Source organism: Misgurnus anguillicaudatus, chromosome 10, assembly GCF_027580225.2.
Source record: "Misgurnus anguillicaudatus chromosome 10, ASM2758022v2, whole genome shotgun sequence".
Taxonomy (NCBI): domain Eukaryota; kingdom Metazoa; phylum Chordata; class Actinopteri; order Cypriniformes; family Cobitidae; genus Misgurnus; species Misgurnus anguillicaudatus.
In genome coordinates this window covers 1,907,011-1,926,206 of record NC_073346.2, presented here as the reverse complement: position 1 = coordinate 1,926,206, position 19,196 = coordinate 1,907,011, and the positions used below count along the sequence as shown (strand labels likewise).

Here is a 19,196-nt window from a genome sequence, read left to right as displayed (position 1 = left end):
GCTGGCGCTGGCTGACAACTTTTTTAAAAAACGCTGGCGGTGAAAGAGTTAATTGGCAAGGGTAAGGGCTGAGTGGTAGGCATAGCGTTATAAAATAGAATTGAGATTGGGCCCAAATGCGGCAGATATACTACTTGTTCAGAGGACTTTTTTCGGATTTACGACTTTTTAGATGTACTTCTTACTATCATGTTGATGTATAATGGCAGATCCTCTCCAATGAAGTGATCACAGACATCATATTCATCCACACAGAGAAGCGGGACAAAGCACAATGCATTTACAGAAAATTACTCCGCAAAAACCTGCAGTTTTATAGTTCAAACTGAAATGGCAATAGAGAGGCTGACTTTGACTGTGTTCGGCTGAATAAAGGAAATCATGTATAGCTGAGATGGCATGATAGCAAGTAAATTATGAGCATATTTTCATTATGGGGGTAAACTATTCCTTTAAATGAAAACTATATTTCAGGTCATCTTTAAGCGACAAGTATGATTTGATAATTATTGTTAGTTTTCAGAAGAGGGTTAAAATGACATAATCAACAAATTTGAGACATCTTTAACACAATACCTCTTTTGACCTTTTCTGTAACTCCTCAGCCTCTTTTTTCAATTTTTCTCTTTCATTCTCAAGATCAGCAATGGCTTTGCGTAAATCATCTGCTTCTCTGTCACTGCTCAACCTCGCTACTTCCAATTGTCCGACAACTGTCATTTTCTCTCTGGTGGCAAGCTCTGTCTCATGAAGCCGGGCACTAATCTCATTTGCCTGCTTCTTGAATTTCCTGGCTTCATCCTCAGCTCTGGACTGGGCATCACTGAGTTGGGACACCTGAAGTTTAAGTTTCTCTGCCTCAGCCAAAATCTCCAACTGTCTCTTGCGCTCAGCCTCTAAGGATTTTTGGAAGCCCTCGGTTTCCTCTTCAAGTTTTTGCTGCATCAGTTGTTTGTCTTCAAGCAGCTTTTGAGCTTGCTCTTGAGCAAGATCCTTTTGTCTCTGTAGCATTTCTGCCTCTGCTCTAAGCTTAGAAGCCTCCTGAATAGCTTGCATCTTTTCTTTTAGCATCTTTTCAGCAAGTGCTCTTTGTTCAGCAAGATCAGTTTCTGCAATATGTCTCATTCGAGCAGCTTCCTGAGACTCAACGCTGAGTCTGGCAGCTTCTTCAGCAAGCTTTTTCATGTTTTCAGCCTCCTCGGCCAAGAATTTTTGAGTATTATCTTTGTCTTTCTGAATGAGACGTTGGTTCTCTTCTTCAATTCTGAGCTTGAGTTTAATGAGCTCCTCCATTTGAATTTTGACTTTGAACAGTTCGTCCTCTACCTGTGCCTTCTGTTTAACAGCATCACTGACCTCGTCCTTAAGGCGATGAAGCTCATCATCTAGGAGAGTCTTCTGTTTATCTGTCTCATCCAACCTGAGTTTCACTTTAGCCAGTTCTTGTTCTACCTGAGATTTCTGCTTGAGTGTCTGCTCCGCAAGTTTCTTGTGCCTAGCCATCTCTTCATCTGCCAGTTGTTTTTGCCTTAGTGCTGCTGCCTCAGCCTGGGCTCTCTTTTCTGCCTCTAGCTCTGCCTCTTTTCTGAGCCTCTCAGTTTCCTCCTGAGCATTGGCTTGATGCGCTGCCTCAACCTCTGCAGCCTGCCGCTGAAGCTCTGCATCTTCTGCTTTTTGACGGAGTAAAGCAGCCTCTCTCTCTGCCTTTTCTTTGGCCTTTTCGGCTTCTTGGGCAAGCTTTTTGGCTTTCTCAAACTCCTCCTTGAGCTTTTTCTGCACAAGACTATCTTCTTTCTGTTGATAAAGTACACTTTGGACTTGCTGCTCAGCTGAAATTGCTTTCTCAGCAGCCTCTTTAGCAGCAAATATTTGCCTCTCAGCCTCTTTATCAGCGTCTTCTTTCTGCTTTCGGGCCTCTTCTGCTTTCTTTTTAAGACGCTCCACTTCTTCTTGAGCAGCCTGACGTTGTCGAGCTGCTTCTTGTTCTGCAGCAGTAATTTTCTTAAGTTTTTCTTCTGCCTCCCTTCTCCTGTTCTCTTCCACAAGGGCAAGCTTGCGGAGCTTCTCAGCTTCTTCCTCAGCTCGAAGTTTGCTTACTTGTGTTTCTTCTGCGATATTCTTTAGCTTATTCAGCTCCAGCTCCAAATCAAGCTTTCCAGATGAAGCCTTCTCAAAGTTAAGTTTCAAGATACGAATCTCCTCTTCAACTATTCTTTTTTGTTTTAGAGTTTCATCCACAATGGTTTTCTGTCTGTCTAATTCAGCTTCAGAAGACTTTTTGAGCTGGTCTATCTTCTGCTCAATGTCTTGCTTGTGCTGGCCTGCCTGATCTTCAAGAGCCTTTCTCTGGTAAGCCTCTTCTTCTGCATTCCTTCGAAGGCGTTCGTTTTCTGCCTCTTTTTCCTTAAGTGCTATCTCTGCTTCAGTTTTTAAGCGAGTGGCCTCATTAATAGTTGCAAGTTTCTCTTTGAGAATTCTCTCTGCTTCTGCTCTCTGTCTGTTGGCTTCTTCCTCAGCCACCTGCCTCTGCCTCTTTGCCTCTTCAGCAATGGCACGGAGCTTGGATGCTTCATCTGCAAGATCTCTCAGTTTGGCAGCTTCTGCTTCCAAGAGTTGTTTACTCTTTTCCGTAGTTGACATGCTCTCCTTTTCAGCCTTCGCTTTCAACTCCAAAAGAATCTCCATTTCACTTTTAGTTTTGGAAAGCTCATCCACAAGCTGCTTTCGTTGTTGCTCTGCAGCAACAACCTCATTCTTGAGACGGTATAATTCATCATCAAGCAGGGTTCTCTGCTTCTCTGCATGTTCAAAATCAGCCCTCAAGCGGATCAGTTCGTGTTCTGCTGAAAGCTTTTGTTGTGCTGTGCTCTCTGCCAGCTTCCTCTGCCGCTCTAGCTCTTGTTCAGCCATCTCTTTCTGTTTCAAGGCAGACTCCTCAGCTTTGGCCCGCTTCTTGGCTTCACGCTCAGCGTCTTCTTTCTGTTTTTCAGCATCTTCTTGTGCCAGAGACTTTTTGTGGGCCTCTTCTTCTGCTTGGAGCCTAAGGCGAAGGGCTTCATTGGCCTTTTGCCTCCATTTTTCAAGTTCTTTCTCAGCTTCCTCCCTTGCCTTGTCTGCCTCTTCCTGTTGTTTTCTGAGACGTTCTGCCTCCTCTTGCAGTTGAACAACAGTCCCGTGCTTCTCTCGGAGTGACTCCTCAAGTTTTGATGTCTTCTCAACAAAGGACATGCGTTTGCTATCCAGCTCAGCGGCAGCAGTTTTCTGAGCTGCTTCTTGAGCAATTTTCATTTGCCTGTCTTTTTCAATCTCTGCCTGCTTCATGTTTCTCATCGCCTCCTCTGCTTGCATCTTAAGCTTCTCAAGGTCATCCAGGGCTTTCTGCTTCTGCCTAGCAGCCTCCTTCTCCGCGTCAAGCTTCTGTTTTAATTCTTCCTCCGCCAGGCGCTTCTTTTGGGTCTCTTCAGTAACTTGCTTGCGAAGTTTTTCAGCCTCCTCCTGAGCTGCTTTACGAAGTCTCTCTGCCTCTGCAGCCTTCTCTCTAAGCTGTTTCAGCTCATCTTCTGCTGTGGACTTCTGTTTTACTGTGGTTTCCAACTGAAGTCTTATAATGCGGATTTCTTCCTCTATTTTGGTCCGGCTTGACAGAGCGTCTTCCACTTGCTGACTTTTTGATTTGATCTGCTGTTCAGAGAGGTTTTTGAGCTCATGAAGTTCCTGTTGAATGTTGTGCTTTTGCCTTTCGGCATCCACTGCAACGATTTCTCGTCTGCTAACCTCTTGTTGCATCATAAGCTTGAGCTCATTTGCCTCTTGCTCCGCTTTGGCAATGGCCTTGGCATGAGCCTCAGCTAGCTGTTTCTGTTTCTCTAACTCTGCCTGCATCTCAGCCATTTTTTTTCTCTCTTCCTCTTTAAGTTTCTCAGCAGCTTTCTGTATTAGTGGAATCAAATGGTAAAGAAAAGTATGATTAGGGTAAAGCAAGAAGGTTGTTAAAGGGATAGTTTGGCCGGAAATTATATTAAACCCATGATTTACTCACCCCGAAGCCGTCCGAGATGCATATGTCCATTATTTTTCAGACTAACACATTTTCAGTTATTTTAGAAAATGTTTTAGATATTTCAGTTTATCAAATGTTAAGTTACGGGGTCCACGTCCCTCAAGTCCAAAAAATGCCCATCCACCCCTCACAAAATAAATTCAAACGGCTCCACGATGACAAACAAAGGCCCTCCAAGGGCAATCCGTGCGGCGGTGCTGTAGAAATATCCATACTCAAAACTATAAATGAAAACAACCAGCTTCCCATAACACCGCCATCCTAGTCGCGTCCGCGTTCAAGATGAGAGCGTACGCAGTTTACGGAGAGGTCTCTGCTTCTGCTCTTTGCCCCCGCCCTCCGAATTTGTCATACGCCACTAAGAAAAGTGCGTACACTACGCTGATACTCTCTCCTGAATACAGAGGAGGCCAAGATGGCGGCGCCACCGGAAGCCAGTTATCTTCGTCCATGAAGCTTCAAATATGGATATTTCTAAAACAACACCACCACGATCACCCTCAGAATGCCCCTGTCCATCATCGCGGAGCCCCCTGGATTTCTTCAGGGAAGGATAAATTCACACCCACTGGACTTGAAGGACGTGGACCCCGCAACCCTACACCTGACCAACCGAAAGATCCAAAACACTTTCCAAAATAAATGAAAATGCGTTCGTCTGAAAAACAATGGACACATGCATCTCGGACAGCTTGGGGGTGAGTAAATCATGGGGGCAATATAACCTTTGGCCGAACTATCCCTTTAAGTGTTAAGGTTATTGTTTAGCTCAAAGAAAAACAGGTTTAGATGCAAACATGAAATGTGATGTTAAAGTAAATTAATAGTCAAAACTGAAGCAAATAATTAGATAAAAATAAGCAATTATGTGGGTTATGACCTCATGATATAATTAATGTATGGGGATACAAGACATTCCTTTAAAACACTCCACTCCACAGTCTAATTACATGCATGGAAGCAGTTCCTAAAAAAGTAGCTTCCAGTAAATAGTTTGCTGCATTTCGGTTGGATAAAGCAACATATGGTGCTCTGATAGGAAGATATAAATATTGTTAAAGCCTAAAAGCTTTCATCCTTAAATTCAGTCTGATGAAAGTCTAGCAAAGTCTAATTAAAAACACTGCTTTGCAAGGATATTCCAGGATGAGAAGAGAGAAACTAAACAGCGAGTCTATGGAAAGTAAGCTGTAGATCTTATAAACAATGATTCAGTCAGACTGGGCTTTAGAGACCCAGGTCCACAGTTAAAGAGATGCAGCAAAGGTGGGGAAAATGTAGGAGTCTGATTCTCAGCCATAATGAATTTGTCTTTTAAATATAGCTTAATATTGATTTATTGTGGACATGATGTTATCCTAATCTTACATGATAGTATATGGGGAAATAATCAACAATTTTTTATAATGGTAGTACTCTTATACAATAGTAAAACTGCTTTTCATGTTCTTTAATATGGAGGCATTTTAGGTTTAGCAGTCAAAAAAGTAAATAAATTAAATCTGTGTTCATGAGCTATGAGAATCAGAAAACTACTGAACAATAGAAAAGTAAAGTACAATCACATTTAGGAAGAAATAGCAAAACATAAGTACGATGAAAAGAAACAGAATATACATGGAAAGGGATACTCTGATGTGGAATTTCTAGAGCATAGTGAAAAGTTTTACCTCATTAGAGCCCAAAAAAGATCAAGCAATCATCAAGACAAAGCACTGGCAAGCAGTTAAGAGAAGCACAGAATTCAAGGGTTAGGGTTTGAAAGACAGTGAAAGAAAGGTAGGAATATAAGAAAAGTGGTCTTTCTCCAACATCAGACACTGCCTGATGTACAATATATAACATGTTCTTCTGCTCTGTTAAATTATTTTAAAATACTTTATAATGCGATGTGGTTTAATATGCATGCTAACATATTAAAACCGGCAAAATTTTACAATTGTAAAAAAGTCATTTTAGAATTAGAAAATAATGTTGGTAAATTTTGATTTTAAATATCAATTAGCAGCCATTACAGGACACAAACTCCTTCAACCAGCTTTTTCTACTTTGCTTGAAACCATTTCTTTCAAAACGATATAAAAAGGTCTAGTCACCCATACATTAAGTATATTTAAGTTAATGTTTCTCTGATGGGTTGGGTTGGTTGATGTTAGTGTGTAGGGTTAGTCTGATAAGATTAGTGTCGTCTGATGTTGTCACGCACCTCATCATCTTCTAGGCGACGCTGCGAGTCTGTGATGAACTTGATGTATTGACTGGTCAACGTCATTAGTTCACTATAGCGAGTCCTTAGAGTTACATACTAAAATAAAAAAAGACAAACATTTTAATTGAAAGATGACATCTGTTGGTACAGTGTGAGGCAGGATTTACTAGTTTACATTAAAGTACATTTAAAATAAATAAAAAAATTAGACAACCCTTATGAAAACGAACCATGTTTTTTTGTGGTGAAAGTATAGTAACCATGTTTTTTAATTACTATTAGCAAAACCATGGTTCATTTTCATAAGGGGACAGATGAATAGAGGAGATCAAAAACATGTATAAATGATAATTAACTGTTAACCAACCTCTTGAATGATGTTATCTGAGGCTGATTCCATCTTAGTTTTCTTCACAGGAGACAGTATGGGTTCAACTTGAGCTTTATAGGCAACCAACTGTAGTTCGTAATCCTGGTAAGAAAATAAATAAAGACTTGAGTTTCAGTACTCAACCACGTAGAAAGTAAAAACACTAAAAACAAACACAACATACAGTATCTCTGTTTTGCTCTTCTTACCTTAATGGTGTCAATGTAAGCTTTGGCATATTTCTGACACTCGTCCACCTTCTCTTTATTTTTCTCGATCTCCTCTAGAAGTTTCTGTGGATAAAGTCACGTTACAATTATTCTTCTGCTAAAAATCCAAAACATTTCATCTATCTAACATGCTTTGCTGCCATTTTGGCATAGCCTTATTTGCTAGGAATATCAGGCTGTAAACTAAACAAAGTATATTTTGTTTCCAGTCAGTTCGTACCTTCTCATTTGCCAGTTGTTCTTTCAGTGTTTTGCTGTCAAAGATAGGCACCGCTTGGATCTTCTCCTGTCGCTGTTTGGCGTCTGCGATCCAGCGGATTAGCCAGTCATAGCTTTCCCTGTAGTAGCCCTGCTGACGACCCAACAGTTCCAGCTCACGCTGACGCAGGTCGATCTGAGCGAAGATGGCCCGCCAGCGTTCCTGCAGGCTGCCCTGGAGCTGCCTGTAGTGGTCTAACTCAGTATCTCGTTCGCTGTGAACCTGTACCATACGATGACTGACCGCTTTGGCTTTGGACAGCTCGCCCTCCATACCATCAAGCACTGGCTGCTGAGCTTCTGCATCCATGCGCATTTTCTGTTATAAAGAAGTTAAAGAAAACGTTTACTCTCTATTTCTAAAATAAATCGCATAAATGTTACCTTTAAAAATGTTTATCAATTGTATGCAATCACTATTTCTGAAATGCTCTTGCTTTACAGTCCAAATTTTACAATATACGGCAACATTGATGATGTATTTTTGGTTTGACTGGTTCCTTCGTCAAAAAGCCCTTTTATTTTTCCCATAGACTTTTGGATTATCGCATAAAATTTGCACTGTGTTTAACAAACATTTATGACACTTACACGATTTTTCCAGCAAGATCATCTTCACAGATGAACACAACTTTTAGGCATTTTGAAGTCTTAATGTGTTTACTAGACATAAAAAGCTAACATTAGGCTACAAGCGAACTACAGCATGGTCTCTCAACGTCATCATCATCAAGCTTCTGATAGCTTTTTATTATTAAACGCATAAAACATGTTCCAGGATAAGGAAATTCTCTGTGGATGAATCTTTTTTGGGAATTGTGCCCATGTCGCACTGTTTTGACATCTTCATGCGTGGTGACGTTTAAAGTCTCTGACCATGTTTATAGTCCCATGTACTTGTTACCATCCGCCCTTTTTAAGGGTGTATTCACACCTGCCTTGTTTGGTTCGATTGAATCGAACTCAAGTTCGTTTCCCCTCTTGGTGCGGACCTTTTGGGCAGGTGTGAATACAGCAATCGAACTCTGGTGCGGACCAAACAACCGCACCGAGACCCAGCTGAAGAGGTGGTCTCGGTCCGGTTCCAAACGAACTCTAGTACGGTTCGTTTAAGGTGTGAACATGTACCGACCTCGATTCGCACCAAATGTATTATATTATTGTTATTCTGCTAGTGTGAGACGCGCTATCAAGCAGTTTATGTCGTGCATGCTGTACGGCAATGATTTTGAATACCTTTATTGTAATAATAAACTTTTTATTTCTTTGCTAAAATTAGGTGAGTTTGTCCATGTTTATATTGTTGTTGTTTTATATTCATTAAGAATGCAAGCCAATAATTTGTTTAAAAAAAATCTAAGGATCTTAAGATTTTTTTATGTTATAAGGCGGGTACAATGTTTTCTGTCTATTCGTTTTGTTAAATAAGCGAGTAATTTTACTAATTAATTGTGGTTCTGTTTTAATAAAAATAAGAATAAACGAATGGGTTGAAATAAACACATATAAAGCATTCATAGTAATGGAAAATTATGAGACGCGCTATCAAGCAGTTTATGTCGTGCATACTGTGCGGCAATGATTGTAAATACCTTTGTTGTAATAGCAGAATATTATGCATACAAACAGCGCATCTAAATCCGCGTAATTTAACTTTTCCGCGATTGCGGAACAAAACGCAAAATCAAAAGAAATGTCTTGCCAACCTGCATTATTTATTTCATGGCAAAATAATAGCAGTAATTTAAAATGTCTTATTATATTTTTTATCAAATTATCTAATATTCTTTGATACAGAGTTAGACAACTTGGTAAACATTTATGGCTTTATTTTACTTCAATGTTTCTCCAGCACCCTGCACCCCATCACCAGCAACACCGCGCCCCACAAACAACAGTCAATCAAAATCTCCTGTGCACATATTACTACATTTTTATTTTATTTTAAAGTTTTTAATTGTTATCTAGTATAATGAATTATTTTCATACATACGTGAAAGGTCGTGTGCACCTGCTGTCTCACATAAATGACAAAAACTGGGTGAAGCAATAATGCATTTCAATTTACTGTTTTTTAGTCCTTATATTAAGTTGTTGGAAACTTGGGACACAAAAGAAAGGCATCTGTCCACTACCATCTCATCTCAGCGTTAGCAAACTTGTGCATGCTGTCAGCGCGTGAGGACCGATCTTTTTCCTTTTAGGCTTTGAACTTGAACGGTCCGGTCACAACTTTTTAAAAAGCAACCGTAAAAAACCAAGATTACGCAACGCACCTCTCTCAGTGTTGACGATAAGGATTGATTCATATGTTCTCATTAATATCAAACATTTATCAAATATTTATGCGGCTGAAGTGGTTAATTATTTTAATATCATTTTCCTTAAATCATCTTGGCAAACCACTGTATGACAGCTGTCTAGTTTAATCAAAAAACAAACGGTGTATCTGAGGTTTTATTTATTTTTCATATTTTCATTTTGTTTCTCTGTTCTTATTATATCACTGACTGTTTACTTAATTATTTAATTACTTGAGAACTTCTAATTTAATATTATACAAGCATTGGTATCCTAATTAGAGAGAAAAAAAATATATTTTTGCGCAAATTTCTGGAAATTATTGCTACAAAATTACCTTCATTTTGATTGCAAAAATCACAAAAATAAATCGCGAAATAATGGAGGGACTGTTTGAATAATCTGAATAGCTAGATTTGTATAAATAGCCTAATGAAAGCCCTATACTGCGCATCTCTCTATCCGTGCGGCTCAAAAGCCTGATAACTTTTTACCTGATACATCTTCTGCACAGCGCAACTGTCAGAACATGCTGTCTATGATGTCTTTGCAAAATATATATAATATATAATAACGTTTAGATGACATTAAATTGTGTGCTTCTCAATATAGTGTCGGCATTTTGGTTTACCTGCTGATAATGCCAAATCAGTAACAGAACAAATATTGCATTATGAATTATCTCCATTATTTTGCTCTTCCTGCTTTCCCCCACCTGATAATTTCTGTCCAATGAATGAATGACCTTAATGCACATGTGGTTATGTTTACAAATTTTGGTTCACTTGCAAAAAGGGCAGTGTGAATGCGAACCGCACCAAAAAATAAAAAAATAAAAAACATTTGGTCCGGACCAAAGCAAGTGAACTAGCGGACTTTCCTGGTATGAATACAGACACTTTAAAAATCATTAGTGGGGGTATTACTGGTGTGTTTTAGGTCATAGAATAAAACAAGTAATATCTTGGACTTATGTTAACCCAAGATCTTATTTAAAGAATTTAACCAAAAGCCATTTAAAACTTCGGGACCATGGAACCGAAAGTGCTAAACTTGCTTCCGGGTTTTACCTAAAATAAATATCCCTGCTGTATTCTATAGGCATCAGTGTCAAAAATATTTTGCAGCACCAAAGTAAACATTGTTTTGAAATAAATTACTATACATACATTTGTTCTGTACAAACCATGCCTTGACTAGTTGCATGTGCTTTTTATGTAATCTGGGTCATCATGTTTACAGAAAACTACTAGTAAATTATTTTCAAGTGAATTATTTTTAATGCCGAATCTATATTCTTACATGAAATAATGATTTTAAAAAAAATAAAGTTTAGTTGAAGCACGGTAGAGCATTCCCAGGTGAAAAAGTAGTACACTTCCATAGTGTATTTAAAGTGCTTTATTTTCGCACAGTAATTTTGTACTTAATATACTAAAAATTAATCTTTAGTACTTCTTAAGATGTTCTTAAGATCATCTAAGTGAACTTCACTGTGCTATTTTGAGACACCATGAATATGAACTAAAATGCATTTTTAACATACTATCTTTGTATTAAAAAAATGTATTTAGTTAACACTTGTATTAAACTTGAACTCAACTTTCATACAAAGATGGGTTCAAGTTTACTACAAGTGGTATCTAAATACATTTTTTAAATACATTTTTAACACATTTTAGTTTATATTTATGGTGTCTCAAAATAGCACAGTGAAGTACACTTAGATGATCTTAAGAACATCTTAAGAAGTACTAAAGATTAATTTTTAGTATATTAAGTAGAAAATTAGTGTGCGAAAATAAAGCACTTTAAGGCTGCAGTCACACCAAAAGCGTTTATGGCAGTTGCAGGCGCCTTTTTTGTAATGATATTCTATGGGCAGGGCGCGTTTGCGCGCTGTTTATGCGCGCCGAGCGCCTTGCGGTTTTTTGTCGCCTGCCGCGCACGCGTTTTTGAAGGAGCGCTGAGAGCGGAGAAGCGCCTGACGTCATTCGCGTCTTCCATTGTCCAATCGAATCAGGGGAGAGGCGGGCCTTACGTTGTGGTGAGGGAAGTTTACAGTTGCTTTGAAGAACCGGACTCCACTCGCTCACCCTCTCCTTCGTGTTTGTGCACCTCTCATCCTCAAACAAGGTCAGAGCAAGCGCTCTCTTTTTAAAGTTTCTGCTAATATGACAGTTAACAGCAAAAGAGCGTTCACGCGTCAATATTTGATTGACAAGACAGCTGACTCGGTGGTTGCTTAGCAATATGAAAAGCCACGTCGCACTGCTCTTTTTTTTATAAAGGCAGTGCGTCGCGCCTTGCGTTTGCAAGCGTTTAAAGCGCTTTTGGTGTGACTGGCCCCTAAGTACACTATGGAAGTGTACTACTTTTTCACCTGGGTTGTGTTAGCTGTGCAAAGGCTTATAAAGTTGATTTCTGCAAAACACACATAATAAATGTAAACCTTGAATGCACTGTAAGTTGCTTTGGTTAAAATGTACAGTAACAGTGCTGTAAATGTAAGGTTTACACAGTTGTACAGGTTACCTTTAGCTCAGTACAGTAGTTATCCACTTCCTGGATGTTTGTAGGGACAGTGTGAACATCACGTAGGCGATTCTCATATTTCTTCACAACATCTTCGGCCCCTTGTGTGTTCTGGATCACAAGCTCAATTGTCTTAAGCCTACAGAGGAGGGAATTATCTTGATCTTATCTTATGCTTAAATAACGTTGAAGAGTATGACAAAACAACATACCGTATTTTTCGGTCTATAAGCCGTGTTTTTTTCATAACTCGGCTAGTGCTGTGTCTTATAGTCAGTATGAATTAATTTTGACATTTATGAGGCAAGAGACATCATTACCGTCTACAGCCGCGAGAGTCTGCTACATGCTGCTCGCATGTAATTCAATGGATTCTGTAACATGGAATGACGAGTCTGCGAACTTCACGCTAGTTGGCTTGTCGTGTTAGACTATTCAACCTTCCAGGTAAGTTGTGTATGCTATGGTTTATCGTTTAAATAACTGATAATATTACTTTAACGTACAGACATCTATTCAGCCTGCTGTTCTGTCTGCTATTGTTTAGTTGAATAACGTGCCTTTCCAGATTAAATGTCTGTTCTTCATCTTGGATTTTGTAAAATAGTTTTCAAAATAAATGTGACACAAGTCACTCTAGACTATACATGTTATGACGCATTTTTGAATGATGCGGGTTATACTCCAGTGCGGCTTATAGTCCGGAAAGTACGGTATTTGATATTTGCATAGTAACCAGCAAATGCTACAGTACAGTCACAAAGTCAGCATGAGATCAATGTTCTTACTTCTCCAGGTACACAGAGGACAGGCTGTAGGTTTGGTCCATCTTCTGCAGTGTAATGTCCAGCTCTGAGCGCAGCACTGGAGTACTGGACTGCTCTGGAGATATCAGGACCTCCTCAGCTTTCTTAGCCACATTATTTAGGTTCTTCTTAATACCCTCCAGCTCTGCATGTACTTTCGTCTGTTCAGGTCAGAAACAGACAATGTTATGTGTTTGGATAAAACAAGACAATAGAGTAGGTTGAGAGAGGGATTTTTAGTCATACCGTCTGTTCAGCAGTCTTCTGGATGCAGTCTCTGAGCGGATCTTTATCCAAAGGCTGTCGTATACGAGCCACGGTGCGAGAATCGCAATCCTCAATCTGCATCCGCAGGCTTCTGATCTGGTTGATGTAAGTCTTACATACAGACTCATCCTGTTCACCTGTGAGATAAAGAGACTTAAATTAAAATAACATCAATTGTTTTTCATCTGTTCATGGCACCAACATTCTTGGAATTCGGCTTGGTCACACACACATTTCATCATCGGGTTAGCAGGTAAATCTCATAAAACCATGTACGGGTCACACAACTAATTATGTCTTTTCATTTTGGACAGAAGTATGAGATGAAAATTAAACTTTAAAAGGTTAAAAGTAACACAAAATGTGTTGTTTCAATAACATTTAGTGTGTTGTCCCGGAATCAACACTAATGTGTTGTTTTTAACACATCCATTATTAAACACATAAAACATGTTCCAGGATAAGGAAATACTCTGTGGATGAATCTTTGTTGGGAATTATATAGAAGTATGAGATGTACATGAAACTTTAAAAGGTTTTCGTGAGATTCAACCTAGTATAAAATGACATCTAACAAACACAAATATGTATTCGGTCAAAAATGCACAGGATATGTTTTTCTGCAGCTACATAATAGACTCTCAGATACAAATGTACAAAAGTTGTCACTGGGGTGGTACCTTTTTAAAAAGTACAATTAGTACCTTAGAGGTACAAACTGATAACTCAAAGGTATATATCTGTACTCACATAGTACATATTAGGATTTTTAAAAGGTACCATCCCAGTGACAAAAGGTACAACTTTTGTACCTTTATTTCTGAGAGTGTACTAGAAATGAAAATAAAACCATAATAACAATAACATACACTATATACACATCAATAAAATAAAGAAAAACATGCACATTCTGTAAAGATGCATAGTTAGTTGAAGCGCAGGAAACATCGACAACAACAGACTATACAGTAAAAGCTGACACAACTTTTTTTTTTCAGTTTTAAGCTCATACATGGCAATCAGACTTTACTGTCTGAAAGAGCTTCACGGTTTATTAACTCACCACGTGATCTGATACCAGCTCCTGAAACGTGAATTTAAAAGTCACCCAAAATCCATATGAAAAGCTAGCCCTTTAAACTACTATATCAGTACTGAACATTGGGATTTGTCATGTTGTAGTAGTGCGTTTCAGGGTCTGTACCTTTCTCCAGGGTGCGAAGCAGGTGGTCAAAATGTTGTGCAGAGTCCTTGTAGTCCCTTTCGATTTGCATTTGCTCGCTTGAATCGAATATATTTGAGTCTTTGCTTTCCTTTAGGAAGTCCTGATAGTGAAGCTGAAGGTTCCTCAAGATTAACTGATACTCGTCCGGCTTCATCGTCTTGAACTGAAACATAATTGTATTTAATGCAATTCATTAGTGACTTGTAAAAAGAAATCAGCCCTCATGTCTGCATTTTTCTTAGAATCAACAATTGCTCCTGGCCAATCATTGCATGGCCATGAATTGTTCATTTTAGGTCAATTAAATTATAAATGTAAAATGACCATGTTGATAGTGAAGAAACTTGCAAAAACAAGTTCTCTCTGAATTTATTTACAACTAAATCATCATTTATTGATTATATCACAAATCTATATGAAATAGAGAGAACAAACCATTGTGATGTTCCAGGAGCGAATGAGCTGAATGTCTTTGATCAGGTATTGCCAGGACAGTAGAGTTCTCATGTCAACGTGTAGTTTTTGCCACATAATCAGTATCTGCTGGTGACCAGTCTCCAAACTGACACAAATATGAACACAAGAGTAAGTCACTGTGCTTTATATCATATTGCCAAAAATGTACTTTAAAGTGTGTGCACCTTAACTAAAGCAAACGCTGTTCCAAAAACTATGAACTTACAGAATTTATACACTCTTCAATTATCTAAGGTAGCATTGCATGTACAGTATCATTCATTTTACAATCCCAGAATGGATTGCAAGAAGGTTAGTGAGATAGATGATGAAATAATAATGTCATTTATGGAGTCAAGTGAGGTATCATTTTTAAAGTCAAATTTCTTTTGTAGATTTCGAAAGTTTAATTAGTTCAGCTTGTTTAAATCCATAAGTGCTTATCTATGAGCATCAGTAATAACTTTAGCACAAATGAGCATTAATAGAGTCACTGCCCATGTTGAGCAATGTTGAGGAAGGCTGTAAGACAGCTCACTAGGGTTTGAACCAAAGCTCTTATCGGTGTTTAAAGTCACAATGAAATTGAAATAAAAAACTTTTATTTTATTGGAATAATGTTGTAAATGACTTATCTGTGAGCTTCATTATTTTTAATTCATGTGCCCTTATAATCTTTAATCAAAAACGCAAATCTCCTCCCATCCTCAAAATGATCTCTCATTACTTCCGGTCACAAGCTATGGAACGAAGGTGTGGAACGATCCAATCAGTTCTCCATGGACGAATTCAAGTCCCGATCTACCTTTTTGTGTCATTTCACAAGCCGTTTCCACACTTTCGTTTCATTGTGACTTTAAAGCGCTGTAGTCTTTAGAGTGAAATTCCTATCTCTGTCATTTACCGGGACACACTCTCCACCGCCTCCTTATTGACGGGTGGCACCAAGAAGCAAACAGATGGTACGATGGCCTCATCACCCGAACGGTTCAGAACCTTCCACTTGGAGGGCTGTGAGTTATTGATGAGAGCGCACTCGTCCCCCTTGTGTATCGTGATCTATTACAGGATAAAAAGAATATCAGCATGAAGCACAGGACGGCGGTGTATGAAAAAAAACAGTGAGCGTGACTACATTTACCTCCATCTGTTTGAAGTCACACACTGACTGGATGGGAAGTTTGCCTTTGAATGGGGTCGTGGGGTCTCGTGGCTTAAGCTGGACGATGGTTTTGGCTCTCTTGTTGAGGTTAGCAATGTTGTTCTTGAATTCGTTCAGCTGTTCTCTTTCCTCCTGTGATAACATCTGGTTAGTTTAAAGCTACTCATCACTTTACAATTTGATGGCGTTACTGTGTAAACCAAAGAAAATTATTTTTGCTGTACAAAAAATCTGCGGTGTCACTCACGACAGCATCCTGGAGTAAGTCCTCCAGACGAGTGGCAGTTGTGATGCGGTCACACAGGTACTTCTTCTTCATGGTCTCTTGCATCTTCTTCATCTTCTCTTCTGACTCTTTCACATCAGCAAAGAACTGGAACAGTGCAAAGAAAGAAATGAATACAAGTTATATTTTAATGAGTGATGAATAGTTGTAGTTGGTTACATCACTGCAGAGGGACGCTGCTGCTGTACCTGGAAGTATGCAGTGTTTTCTCTGAGATGAGTTTCAATACAACAGCACAGCTGAAGGATCCAGCTCCACTGGGTCTGCAGAGCTGCTGTGAACGCCTGAGGAACAACAACACAACAAAACATACGTCATGTCAATGAAATCTGAAAAGAGTAATGCAAGGAGTGTAGTTCACGCTATATACCTCAATTGTCTTCTTGCCTGGATGGCCATCCCTTATAAATCTCTCTCCAGTGGCCTGGATGTCACTGATTTTCTTCTCTCTAAGCTCAAGTTCTCGCATGAGGCCCTGAAATTGGACATACAGTATCATGAAGAACATTACAAGCTCTTTAAAACTGTAAAATATTCTACATTAAGACATGAATTGAACTCAGATCGCCGGAAGCACACTGGCGCTATATGTTGGTGCACTAACCACTATCGGCGCCAATGGCTATTAAATGTATTATCTGTTTAAACATTCTAACCAGCCCAGAATAGCAATATTTCCTCAACCAGTGGTGCAAATTTGGGCTGGGGCAATCTTTCTTTATCACTAGTGGCAAATAGGTGTGGTTAAGGAGGAAAACCTTTCAAAACTACAAAATGCTTTATGTCTTATGAGAATGAACAATAATGATGCTAGACTTACGGAGTAGTTCTCTTTCTTTGCAGTCATGTTAGTGTTGCGGTCACTCCAGTCGTAATTGACCTCCTCTTCCTCTTTGTCATTAAGCCACATCAGTTCCTTTGTGGCAGCACTGACAAAGGTGTACAGCTGATCCAGATTTCTCAAACGGAACTTGGAGGAGTTCTGAAGGGAGATGAAATATCAGCTGACCCTGTACAGTGCCACAAACTCTATGATTGTTCAATGTTAAAGGCACAATAACTCACCAGCAGCTTGTTGTACTGCAGATCCAGTTTGCCCAGATATTCTCTGTATGTGTCTTTACTAGCAGGTGACAGCTGGTTCTGTAAGATAAACAGACGTAGTTGCATCACAAAATGTCTTCAAGTATCAGTGAATGAAAAAATATCTTTGGACAAGAGGGTGCATGCCATAATAAATGAGCATGGTTGTTTATACCTCATCTGTTCGCGCACGCTCAATCTTAGCCCTGAAGTCCTCAACAGTTTGGTGAAGACCACGATGGCTGCCCAGCTGAGACTCCACAGAAGGCAGATCAATGCCCCATTCAGCCGTTTCGATCCTGCGCTGGTTCTCCTCGACCCAGGCCAACAGGTCCTGTGCGTAGCGTAGGGTGACCTCATCCACCTCAGGTCGCACACGTTGCGTCTTGAACCTCAGATTGTAATCACTACGCATGTTCACCAAGCGCTCGTGCAAACGGTAGACCCTGAAAAACGAAAATCAGGAGGCGTTCTGTTGGCTTTGATGAAACATAATATCTTTGGTTCTAGTAAGCATTACAGATTCTGACAAAATCTGATAACTTCAAAATGGATAAACCCCTGAATCAGAGGGGATTTTACCTGCGATACACCTGCTCCGCCTGCAGGTGGCGCCCATCTTTGAGAAGCTGAACGTCATTGAAGAGGAGGCGGATCATTCCGTCGGCTTTGTCCAGATCCCTCTCCATCTCGGCTGTGCTCTTGGCTGGTTTTCCTGCGTTAAGGAGCCGGATATCTGTCTGCAACAAATATTTATGTTTTTGTTATGCATTATGCAGTGCCAGTCACCCCTAGGAGAACCAACTTTATACAGTAACTTTAAAGTTTGTGGTCACGTGATCTACAGTAATATTAACTGTATATATGAGTTCATGAGAATTATGCAGCTGTGGGCAGTCTTACTGTCTGCATTAGAGACTCCATCTGGTTAAGTTGTTCTTCACACACGCCCGACTCCATCTGCACTTTAGTAACAATCTGTTGAAGACGTTCTAACCTGAAAGACAGACCCACACCAAAACATTAAAACATCATTGGTAACACTTCAGTATGGGGAACACTTATTAATTATTAATTATGACTTTTGCCTCAGTAAACTCCCAAGTTACTGCTAACTAATAGCTAATAAGGTAGTTGTTGTAGCCGTTAGGTTTAGGTATTGGATTGGGTTAAGGGATGTACAATATGGTCATGCAGAACAAGGCGTTAATATGTCCTTTATATGCACTAATAAACAACCAATATGCTATTCCATCGATGTTGAGTGAGAGTTAATAAAAAGCTGTGTAAAAATTAAACTGAAGAATTTTTACTTTAAACTGATATTGCTTCTTTGTTAATAAATGTAATGTAAATGTAATAGAAATATAAACAAAAACATACTCATTTTAGCATTTACCTTTCTCTAAAATAACTGTGTTATTACATTAGCAAGGTGCGAAGTGTGACCAATGTGAGAAATATAAAACCCAGATCACAAAAATGTGTAAAAAAAAATACCACAAGCAAATATTTAGCATGGCACTCACAGTTTTCCAGAACGAAGCAAATACTCTAAACCACATGGGCTTGTTACAAAAGCCATTCTTTAGAGTCCAACAGCAGTCATTACAAAAAATGCATAAAAAACCACTTCGTCCTGTAATATTCCTGTCACACAACCCCAACTTTGGACAGACCAAACCACAGCCAGGAAAAAGTTGTTGTGCAGCTTACTCGGCTATTCCACAGACCAATCCATGGGAATTGTGTGATGCATTAGTCCTATCCAGAATGAAGTAACATTGTCGTGTGATAGGGGATGTGCCCTGTCCTTACCAATACACCATCTTCATCTACATAAACTGTTTCCTCTAGAACATATTCCATCATTCCCTTACATCTTTATGTTGAAATATATGATATAGCTTGAGTTTACTGATACTGGGGGAACTGTCCGAACAGTGAA

General features: G+C 39.2%; 1 protein-coding gene across 1 annotated transcript in view; it reads right to left on the bottom strand.

Moving 5' to 3' along the window:
* The window catches only part of plecb (plectin b), a 148,665-nt gene that overhangs the window by 10,218 nt on the left and 119,251 nt on the right, over nt 1-19,196 (bottom strand). The window contains 20 exon segments of the mRNA XM_073871771.1: nt 577-3,930; nt 6,267-6,365; nt 6,637-6,741; nt 6,849-6,932; nt 7,090-7,446; nt 11,964-12,102; nt 12,752-12,930; nt 13,016-13,173; nt 14,241-14,424; nt 14,697-14,823; nt 15,622-15,776; nt 15,859-16,011; nt 16,127-16,252; nt 16,354-16,449; nt 16,536-16,640; nt 16,986-17,147; nt 17,231-17,308; nt 17,424-17,694; nt 17,831-17,993; nt 18,160-18,245. Coding sequence (XP_073727872.1) covers nt 577-3,930; nt 6,267-6,365; nt 6,637-6,741; nt 6,849-6,932; nt 7,090-7,446; nt 11,964-12,102; nt 12,752-12,930; nt 13,016-13,173; nt 14,241-14,424; nt 14,697-14,823; nt 15,622-15,776; nt 15,859-16,011; nt 16,127-16,252; nt 16,354-16,449; nt 16,536-16,640; nt 16,986-17,147; nt 17,231-17,308; nt 17,424-17,694; nt 17,831-17,993; nt 18,160-18,245 — 6,181 coding nt within the window.